We start from the raw sequence: 12083 nt of genomic DNA on the forward strand, positions 1-12083 counted from the left end.
AGATAGAATAAAATGTTGAAAGTGCACTTTCAGAATATTGTGAGTTGTGCCACAGAGATAGGAGTTGTTTGTTTAAATCAGTGATTGATAGCAGAAAGATAACAGTCAAAGCTGCAGTAGATATCTGCAGGACATTGGCTGGTGGCACTACAGACTAGTGCAGGAAATGACTACTGCAGTCAATTACAGGCCTTTACACTATCAATATTCTTGAAATTAAAATTAGCAATCTATACACAAGTAGGCTTTTGTATAATTCAACGGACATTTTTTATAAAACAATCATAAATTCTGTGGTAATACCTGATTAATAATAATGTTTCGTAATTAATTTTAATCTTTATATTTTTATAACTTATATATATATGCTATTCATTATGCAAACAAAAATAGTACTTTAACATAAGAGCCGCTATAGGCAAATGACACCGAGATTTATTCTATAAGAACAATGTTATGCTTTCAAAGTATAGTTTTTTCTGAATAACTAATTAAAATATTACAAAAAACACTAAAAAACTATTGAAATGAGGTATAGTTTAAAAATGAAACATCTTCCATAAACTTACAACTAAAAATAAGGTCATAAAAGTAATTAGAAGTTATCATTGCTCTTAAGAAGGGTCAGAAGAACATGGCTGCCAATACAGCTGAATTTAAAGAATCAGCATCATTAACAACTTTTATATGAAAGGAACATAGATAATAGAAAAAGCAACAATGTGGTCAATTTGAGTGATAAACAGCTAGTTTAGAAAATGCAATTTTGATTTTGGATATACATAAATGAATCATATTCAATCAGTCCATGATTCTCAACTTTATTGTATCTCAGTATTTATATAACTTCATTTTATCAACTAACAACACAAAATTTTAACTTTTTCGTATTAAGTCAGTTTGTATGTGTAAGATATTTTTTTGTGCAAGTGTGCATTTTAAAATACCATAACCATGTGAACACTTCACGCAAAGGTATCTCAATGGATTGCTGCAAGCCACACAAACTCCTTAAAATATAAGACTAATAATAATTAACCCATTACGCTAAGTGTCAACCAGTGGTACTGCAATCATGCTCACTCAGCCTGAAACTATGACTATGTAGTAGTACTATCGTCTGCTAGGCAGCAGTAGTGAACAGGCTGTGAACTCTTCCTATCTTATTCGTCATATAATTCATATTTTTTATTTATATATCTGTGTAAAATATTATTTATTCTTTTAGTGCAGCCAGCTGGAGTTTGTAGTAAATTTTTATTTGTATGATTTGTTGTTATTTGTATTAATTTTATCAGAAAAGTTTGAGATTAAATGTAGGTAGACAAAACAAAGGTGGTGCTTTTTAAAACTAAACAAAATGAAAGTACATTCACTTAAAAAAAAACTCTGGTATGTATGTCATAAAAAGAATGTCACTTTTGAGCAGTAGGGATGTCATGAACCATATTTACTTTTCATACATACATTCTTTTATATCTTACGGTATTGGTGTCTAAGGAACTAGTAGCAAGAATAATCTTATTAAGAAAAAGCAATGAGAATAATAATAATGAATTTTAACTTCTCTGAATCTCCAAAATCATACTTTGATACATTAAATACAATAGCAATGTATGATCTTCACATAAATAGAACTGTTGTGCTTTTTTTTAATAACGAACTATCACTACTAATACCCAAGACGTACTTCACTAGAAAAAAAAGAGAAATAATTTATTACAGGTTACAATTGACTGAATTTATTTACAAAAAACAATGTATGATGAAATTTTTTTAAAGATTCCACTCAATATGAAACATATAAAAAGTTTAAAATATGTATAACAATGTTTTATGCACTTTTCAAGCGGACAATTTTTTAATTTCTGTCAGATAGAAGTACCGGTATGCTGTTACGGTGCTTTCTGTCTGAAATAGAATGTAGTATATGAATACATATTAATATTGTTTGTAAATCAGCCTAAACCATGAGAAAATAGGAATGTCTCAGCACTGAAATACCAATAAAAATTAGCAAGCCAATGGGTTACAATAGATATTTACTGACACGATTATAATGAAATAAAAAGTACAAACTTACTTCTTCCTCGTCCGACAAGTGAGAGCCACCATGGAAAGCCCCCGTAGCATCAAAACTGCCACCACTCTCACTTGGATTTTCCATGGCCCTACAAATTTGGATTTGATAATAAATATATTTCAATTACTTTAAAAAGTTATAAACCGTACAAAGTGGCAACATTTTAGTTCAAATTGTGAGTTTTTTTATAGAAAAGAACAAGTCTTAGTTCTTACACTTAACTGACTAGTGTCATGACTATCTTCTGTTTTTTCCAACAAAAAAATTACAAATACAACTATAATTCAGCCATCTACAGTTTATAGATGTTAAATATACAACAATCATAGTTCTTGGGCATCTAACATCTAGTTATTGAAAATTGCTCTCACAGGGAGGCTGAAATATCAAAATTATAATTGTGTTGGCAATCTTTCATGGTTAGACTTGGAAAACTTAGGAGAAAGTCAAAATTAAAATCTGAAATTTTCATCTGCGACTGATAATTTTCTTTCACTCAGAAGGACATTGTATGTAAAAAACTTTACATAAGAATAGCAATAGAATAGACATGTTACCATAGGCTAAGTTGGATACAAAAGTTATTACTGTCCATCTGATACAACATATGGATCCAGATGCATAACTTCTGGACGTTTAAATTATACAAACAAATAACAAAAATTTATCCCATTAGACATTTTGTGAATCCTTGATTAAACCCAGGTGAACAATATGTCATTCACTGAATTAATTACAAAAATACAGGTGGGATCGAATTTTCAGTGCCAACTTTCTGTTACAAGGGTATAATTTTGCTGTGAAATTACGTTGAATTATCCTTTAATGTTATTTTAACTTAAGACTTTTTAGGAGGGGGTTGGATACTATTCATGAAAGTCAACTGTACTACAACAATGTTACATAGGTCAGGTAGACAACTTTACTATTACAATGGATACTTTACCATTCTGGAAGGTTGTTCTCTTCAGAGTCCCAGGGTTTACGTGGCGGGGGGTGGGAGTTGGGGGCGGTATCATCCCACCCCCGGGAGCGGTCCCAGTTGTCCCCCTCTCTCCAACTATTACTGCTCCCTCTCCCTGTATAACACTGACACTCTTAGTCGCATAACATCTTGAAAACACTAGGGTACATGATTATAATAATGGATTCAATGAGTAATAAAAATTAAAGTGATATTGTTCTTTTGAACCATCAACCGGGTTACCATAATTTCATAAAAATAATTTATTAATTGTAACAATTTATCATACTCTAAACTCAGATATCCATTAAGTTTTTTTTATAATTTAGAAGTAGGTGCTTTTACATTTTCATGTAAAATTACTTTAACAAGTGATTTTAATATAAATAGTAAAATTAGTTTTGTTGAATTAAAACTGTTCTTAACTCATTACATTCTTTTAACATTTTCACTGTCGACAACATCTCTTGATGGCGCCGACTTTTACAGTAATAAAAATGCATTTAAACGTATTTGGACTTCAGCATTGATAGTCAATAGCTATTTCTGTTTTTATTTCTTCCTCTATGGATTTTGATCTATAAAATTTTGTTGGCAGTCATCTGGAATATCACAAAAAAGTGGTTTGTTTGCTAACTCTTGCCGCATCAGCCGTCTATTGTGCTAATTCGTCGTTTGCATTGTTATTGTTTTGCTTGCTTGTATTACTTTAGTTTACAACAATTGTTTTGTGAGTAAATACAATGAATCGTGCAGTATTGAACATTTTTGAAATGTTTTCACTCAAATAACAAATATAAGCAAAATAGTAATACAAACTTTTATTATGCTCTTTAATAACTAAAAAAAAAAACAAATCAGGCATGGCTTCAAGAGGACACTTCCTATGAGTGTAGCAAGTACAAAATTACCATGTGCAAAGAACCATGTTTAAAGCCTTTCCACACTTATAAAAATATTTAAATATAAGTGAATTTCAATTGTATGTTTGTATTTGTGTACCTATAGTGACAGTAATGACAATGCAGAATATAGCCAATAATGATGAAAAATATATTTATATTATAGACTAGTACATGGCGATGTTTTTTGGTCAACGTTTTATTTTTTACAAAAACATTGTTTTAAAATTTAACCCTTTGCACACCATAAGCGAGTTACTTCGCATGCATAAAAGTCCTTACAGCGCCCATAGCGAGTTATACCGCGAACTACATTTTACAACATTAGATAGTTTAATAGTTGTCGAATTTGCCACTAGATGGCAGAGAAAGTCACTTTTGCTGCCTAATGCCATTAGCCAACGTGCCAACTGAACGTTTGAGGAGTATCAATCGGTAACAGCTGTTTCTTTTTATTCATGTTTGTTTCCCGTACTTCTAGAAACGCCCAAAGTGATTATACTCGCCGCCATTTCATGAAGCGCCGCCATTTCGTGAAGTTCTATCTCTAGTGTTCCTGCTCACTGACAGTTTATGTTTTTACAGTTTTATTAGTTTACTAGCAGACCCGACAGACGTTGTCCTGTACACACGTCTTTAATTCGAAAATTTTAAACTTTGATTAATCTGTAACAATCTGGGCTGTTTTGATAAAAATGTCGATTAAAAAGTTATTAAAATATCTAACTTCATTACATGTACATTTAATCACACTTCGACCAACCGATAGTGTGTGAATATAACATGAGTGATGTGAAATGTACAGGATGTTTTAAATGAAAACTTAAACTTACTTAATCTGAAGGTAAAAAAAGTTGAAACAAACTATTTTATAACAGGTATATTTTTTTCAATTTACAACTTAATTTATTGTAATGCCATTGAATGTACAATATTTTTTGTTAATCCTTCAGGAGTATACACAAATAAACAAAAAATTAGATGGTTTTCCAATAGGGCTGAAGTATAATAAGCGGCCACCATCACAATCGAATTATTGATATTTCTGAATAGCCTATCTAAACTACTAAAATGACGATCCAAATTAGATTATAGTTATTTATAGGCTGAAGTATAATAAGCGGCAACCATCACTATCAAATTATTGATATTTCTAATTAGCCTATCTAAACTACCGAATTTCATTATCTTTATATTTATATTTCTTGTGTGCGTGTGTATGGAGCTGAACTCCTCCTAAACGGGTGGACCATCTTGGAATGTTTTACATTGGATCCAGCAGAATGCGCTACGATCACAGTTTCAAATGTTTTTCTATTTTAATTCCAGGTTTTACCGACAGTTTGTGCTGCTATCAAATTTGTGTGTTGTTTTGTAATATCGTGTAATTATTGTGTGAGTGCTAATTGTAATATTACATTAATAGAGATTGAAGATGTTTGAAGTACATAAAAAACTATAGTTATTTATTGAACGAAGTAAGTATATTGGTCGCATAACCTCAAATAACCTAAGTAGCATACAAATCAAAAGGTTGTGTTTCTATCTGTGAATAACTATTGTTAACAGTTTGGTCACATAAGTTCAAATTAAGTAGCATGCAAATCACATGAGTGAATAACTATTGTTAATAGACTATACAATTTTGACTGTAGATTAAAAATGTAAATTACAACAAATTATTTTAAATCCAATTAGTTTAAAATTTGATTATCTAAACTGTTAACAATAGTTATTCACACATAGAAACACAACCTTTTGATTTGTATGCTACTTAGGTTATTTGAGGTTATGCGACCAATGTACTCACTTCATTAAATTTGCAAAATGAGTTCAATAACTTCAATAAATAACTATAGTTTTTTATGCACTTCAAACATCTTCGATCTCTATTAATGTATTATTACAATTAGCAATCACACAATGATTAAACGATGTTACAAAACAAGACAAAAATTTGATAGCAGCACAAACTGTCGGGAAAACCTAGAATTAAAATAGAAAAACATTATGGCTGTGTTGTAATATTATAATGTTTACATATAACAATTGGTGAAACTTCATCTCTGCAATCTGCATTACACTACTGATCAAGCACTTTATAATAACGTAATATTTTCTACAATTTAAATGTAAGCAAATTTTTCTGCCTCTTTGTTGAACTTTAAAAGCTGAAAGTGCTAACAGCTGTTAAGTAACAGTTCACTTTGTATTATGTGTCGCAGCGCAGTCTGGCGGATCCAATGTAAAATATTCCAAGATCAACAGCAATTTATTTATAAATAAAAAATTAATTATATAACCAATTTAAATTGGACCGAATTGTGAATCTAAACCATTCTCGGATCCACCTGAAGATACACAAAAAGTTTCATTAAAATCGGTTCACCCGTTTAGGAGGAGTTCAGCCCCATACACACGCACACAAGAAATATATATATAAAGTATTATATTTAGTGCTTGTCAACTATTAAAACTATTACTATAGTTTAATTTATTATTTTGATGTAACTTGTGAATATATTGCCATAATTATGGCTAACGCAGACGATCCTGACTTTGACGATTTCGTTCTTGGGGTTATGAACGTTTTCAAGTGTAGTTGACGAAGTTGAGGATGTTGAGCAACAGGACATTATTTTGCATAATTTGAGTGAAAGTGAATCTGACTCTGAAGATGACACTCAAGCATCAACCTCAAATAGGCCTACAAGAAATCTTCCCTGGACTAAGGTAACTAACTATGATCCAGGTCCTAGCCATTCAATACCAATTTACAGTGTAAATCATGGACCTAACTTGCCTATTTCTTTTGATTCCGATTCAAAACCAATTGAATATTTTTATCTATTTTTCAACGACGAAATAATTGATTATATTGTATTTTAAACTAATGAAGAAGCATCTACACAGAGTTGGCATCCTTCAGGAGGATCCGCTCTGTGGAAGGTGTAATGAGCAGAAGGAGACTGCTGAGCACCTGCTCTTTGATTGCCCTGCAATAGCAAGAGAGCGGTATGCCATCTTTGGTAGCTTGAACAGGGGTGGTGAGTTTTCCCAGGAGGACCTGATAGGTTGTTTTCGGCGGTTTGTTGAACTGCTGAAGTTGTAGACTGGTAGGCCTCATGGTGTTTCCGGGGTGCGCAAAAGGCCCTTGAGGCTTAAGTGCATGGCAGTAGGCCGCCCCAAGGGGAAATATTTGTCATCAATTGAAATTTGATCTATTTTAAAACTGAAATAATCCATCATACAATTAATTTTTTTATGTTCGTGTGTCATAATAACAATTTCAACAGTTGTAGAAGTGTTTTTTCTGAGCAAGAAGCAAAATTTTACCTAAACGAATTGTTTATTTATAAATTGGCATGACACAAATAAGCAAGTTGAATAGCTTTTCACAAACCAATTTATTGTGATTTAATACAACATTAAACTCAGAACAAGTAACGTGACTCTAGTCAGCAAGAGACCTGCATTTTGTATTACACTTAAAAGCAATATTTCAGGATATTTAGGGAAATTTCATCTTCCCAAAAGTTGCACCTATTTCAAAAGAACAACCTCCCTCATAAGATAATTATGAAATAACATGGTTGAAGCAGATGTTAACCTGACAAGCTCATAACTCACAGGCTGATCAATTTAATGACATCTGATTTACCAGGCTTTCTGGTGACTTAACCAAATACTTCAAGATCAACTAGTTGAATTTCAACTAACCCCACTTGTCTTGGCGAGCAGTCCGCCAACCCTCATCTTCCTCCCCCGCACCACGATGTTTCCGCCAATTGTCCGCCATCCCGCCACGCATTCCACCTCCATATTCCTTGCGGGGACTGGTAGCCATGTAGTCTCCCAGGTCACCCCCGTTCCGCTCTCCCCAGCCTCCGCCACTTTGGGTGCGGTCATACGGCCTCAGATGAGGTCGATTGTTGGTGGTATCCTCCTCGTAGCTCAGTCCCCGGCTGTAATGGTAGGAGCCCCTTGCCCGCCCCCTACCACGATCCACAGAACCTCCTCGCCCACCTCTACCACTACCCACCCCCACTCCAACCCCTGGCTTGCTCAGACGCAGAGCTACATCGCTGTTGATCCCCCTGTTCCACATTCGCTGTAAAACAGATCACCATTAATATTTTTTTCTTCTCAGTAACACATTACAAAAACATGTTATATTTAAAGTTCAAGAATCACTATTACAAATGTCACAATCAGTTTTTTAAACTTATTTCATTATTAACAATAACATCATTCAAGTTTTGTCAAGTACGTAATAAAGTACATCAACTCCATGAGAGTACAACACAATTTTTTAATCCAAAAATAATTAAACTTATTCCTTTGGCCATCCAATACTCCAATCTTAGAAATGATAGTTTAAGTCCTAAACGTAAATGCAGGAACCTTCAGGCCACCCCTGTCCTAATCTAAACAATGATGGTTGACTGTTTGCTATCATTGAAGCTCGCAACTAAAAGTACTGGCAAAGACCTTCAGGCTACCCCTGTTCTAATCCAAACAATGATGGTTGACTGTTTGCTATTGTTGAAACTCAAAACCAACAGTAGTGGCAGAGACCTTCAGGCTACCTCTGTCCCAATCCAAACAATGATAGTTAACTGTTAACCCAATCCAATAATGAACTCTTATATGTTTTTGTACCAGAGTCCTGAATATAAGAGTACGAGCCTGCAGCACACCAAGGATTCAAACTAACCAATATTTCATTATATCAAGTTTTAGGTAAATATCGTCACTTGCATTTTACTATAAATATATTATTTTATGTCATGTTACTTAGTGTCATTGAAACTACACTTTATTTTACAAGTCATTCAATTTGTTAAAAATAACTGACACTGCAAAATTCTTCAACTGTGAAAGATAGAGTGTTAATATCTGACGATCATAACTAACATGTTAGTTATCATCGTTACTTATGATGTGTAGACAATACTTGTTAAAATTAGGCTTAACATGATTATTAAAAAATCTTAATATTTCTATAACAAATAATTAAGTTACTCACTGTCTCTTCATCAGTCATCTGGATCAAAGCTAGTGGAAGTTGGGTTTTGTCCACATACAGGCCTTGCATCGGCTTGAGAAGATCGGGGGGTAGGATACTGCGGTCAAACAATGCCAGCATCTCCTCCCTACCATAACGAAATTCTGCCATCTTGATGGTAGCAGTGACAGTAGGTGTTGGGGTCCCGAGTGATGTATCACTCTTCATGTTGCGTAACCTACAACATACATTAGTGTAAACCGATCAGGAAAGATACTGCAGTCAGACAATGCCAGCATCTCCTCTCTACCATAACGAAATTCTGCCATCTTGATGGTAGCAGTGACAGTAGGTGTTGGGGTCCCGAGTGAATGTATCACTCTTCATGTTGCGTAACCTACAACATACATTAGTGTAAACCGATCAGGAAAGATACTGCAGTCAGACAATGCCAGCATCTCCTCTCTACCATAACGAAATTCTGCCATCTTGATGGTAGCAGTGACAGTAGGTGTTGGGGTCCCGAGTGAATGTATCACTCTTCATGTTGCGTAACCTACAACATACATTAGTTTAAACCGATCAGGAAAGGTACTGAAGTCAGACAATGCCAGCATCTCCTCTTCCACTAAGCAGAAAGCTGCCACCCAGATAGACAGTGAGAGTGCCACCAAGATAGACAGTGAGAGTGCTGCCCAGATAGACAGTGAGAGTGCCACCAAGATAGACGGTGAGAGTGCCACCAAGATAAACAGTGAGAGTGCCGCCCAGATAGACAGTGAGAGTGCTGCCCAGATAGACAGTGAGAGTGCCACCAAGATAGACAGTGAGAGTGCCACCAAGATAGACAGTGAGAGTGCTGCCCAGATAGACAGTGAGAGTGCCACCAAGATAGACAGTGAGAGTGCCACCAAGATAGAGAGTGAGAGTGCCACCAAGATAGACAGTGAGAGTGCCACCAAGATAGACAGTGAGAGTGCCACCAAGATAGACAGTGAGAGTGCCACCAAGATAGACAGTAAGAGTGCCACCAAGATAGACAGTGAGAGTGCTGCCCAGATAGACAGTGAGAGTGCCACCAAGATAGACAGTGAGAGTGCCACCCAGATAAGACAGTGAGAGTCAGAGTCTTCATGAGGTATAACTGGTCTAATAATGCGTAACGAATAAATACAGACAGGAACAAATTTCTTTAATATTTGACAGATGTCATTTTAAAAAAGGATATAAGGAAACTAAATACTTATACAAACTAGAATAAAAAGTAATCATGAATATGCCCAAAATATTTTGAAATGATTAAACCTGTTATGGCACATTCAAAAAATATTTCAAAATGTGTGGTTCTGCAGTTCAAAACTCATTTAAGAAATCTCTATTGATGCCCAATTTATTTCAAAATAAGAGAAGAATCAACAGTTATAGCTTAATTAGGAACTTTACCCTGGGATATTAAACTCACCCAAAAGTGAATATGTATAAGGGTGAGTGTTATCACAAAGCTACAACACTTGTTTTGGATCACTCTTCTTAATTTTTTAAATTGTCACAGTAGGCCTCAGAAGAGATGATCATAAAAATTGCGTAAAATCAACAAGTAAGATGTCCTTAGATAGACTTTCCTATCTGACAAAGATTGACGGACTGTGGTTGGCTTGGAGAAGCGGTAGGTCCCCGGTCTGGCACTGATTGCCATTTTGTTTCAGGATTCACCCAGGCAACCCAAATTTCATCGCCAGTAACAATCCTGTCCAAAAGTTCTTCTTCAAAGTCTTACAGAGAAAGAAAGTGTATAGTAGAACTCATTCTTTTTCTTGTGGTCATCAATAAGCAATTTTGGTATCTAAAAAACTTGTGGTAGCCTAGCTGTTCTTGCACTATCTTGTGTAAAAGACTATCGGAAATGTCAGGTAAATCATACAGAACTTTTACTCATAAAATTTTGATCACAAATAGCACACAATTCACAATGAATCTCAGCTACTAAGTGATTAATTGCCCAATGAAATCTTAAAACACCACAAGTTTCAAACTTGATGGGATATTCAATTATGACACTTAATTTTGAGGTTATAGCTGAACAACGTGAGAACAATTTACAGTTAGAAGCGTACTAAACCACTCACTGTACACTTGACATTTCAAGTGAAACTGCTTAAACTTCACTATCTTAGGAGATGTTGAATGTTGCCAATCCATAGATTATTTTGATTCCTGTGTAATGTAAAGTTTTATCGCACGTGACAATTTGGTCTAATAATTCAGTAACAATGTCATACAGACTTCTCGAAACTTGAGGGAACTTCTTTCATAATAGAGAAATCATGAAGCATGTGATTATTTTCACACTTCTGTCCACTTTATCATCAAATCGTGAGTGATCGCAGATTATTTTCCTTGTCATGAACATTCTCCCACGTCTTCACAAGTCATACAAGTCTGATGATAAATTTCAACTGCTTTCACATCTTTAACACTAAAAAAATTAATAATAGCACTTACTTCACCGTAAGCAAGATTAACAATTGACAGAGGCTGAGGCTATTTTAATAAATAATAAACATAATTGATATTTTCTGTAATTTCGTCTGTGGTTTGCCAATACTTAAACAGTGCATATGTGCCGGACACCAACTGTATTTCTACAGGAACGGAATTTTAAAATGGTAATTACTTGAAGACTAGAAATGGTAAGGAATCTATACCACTTGATGGAAAATTTCACAAGGAAAAGTTTGATGTTGTTTGATACTAACACAACTCTAATATTACGAGAAACAACAAAATACTAGTGACTATTGAAACTAGTCGTCTAACAATACAGAAATGTCGCAAACAATGGTTTTTATACTGTTATTAATTATTCTACAACAATGTTTTTTAGAAAATACTTAATTTATAACTTTTTAATGTACATACTTAACAAGAAAAACAAAAGGAATTTGAATGCTTATAAATACAATCTTTAAAAAAAATATTTAACATAATTTATAACAAAAACAGGGTTGTAAGTAGAAATAGTATTGCTCTAAAGGACCATTTCAATAAAGCTACATCTTAATGCCCATATCTTATGGAAAATCCCTAAAAACAATATTTACAATGAGGGAAAATAAAAAATTATAA

The 12083-nt window shown here is 34.1% G+C and overlaps 1 protein-coding gene across 4 annotated transcripts in view; it reads right to left on the minus strand.

The window, feature by feature from the left end:
- The window catches only part of LOC124360054 (GIGYF family protein Gyf-like), a 90371-nt gene that overhangs the window by 63047 nt on the left and 15241 nt on the right, over positions 1 to 12083 (minus strand). For 3 of the 4 annotated variants that reach the window (XM_046813313.1, XM_046813310.1, XM_046813312.1), the window contains exons 3-6: positions 8979 to 9195; positions 7670 to 8060; positions 3030 to 3162; positions 2084 to 2171 (exon numbers count right to left, since the gene is read on the minus strand). In XM_046813313.1, the coding sequence (XP_046669269.1) occupies positions 2084 to 2171; positions 3030 to 3162; positions 7670 to 8060; positions 8979 to 9195 (829 nt within the window). Of the gene's footprint in view, positions 1 to 2083; positions 2172 to 3029; positions 3163 to 7669; positions 8061 to 8978; positions 9196 to 9256; positions 9310 to 12083 lie in introns of those variants that run through there. The other variant, XM_046813314.1, reaches the window with a different exon arrangement.

This window comes from Homalodisca vitripennis, chromosome 4, assembly GCF_021130785.1.
Source record: "Homalodisca vitripennis isolate AUS2020 chromosome 4, UT_GWSS_2.1, whole genome shotgun sequence".
In the NCBI taxonomy this organism is placed as follows: domain Eukaryota; kingdom Metazoa; phylum Arthropoda; class Insecta; order Hemiptera; family Cicadellidae; genus Homalodisca; species Homalodisca vitripennis.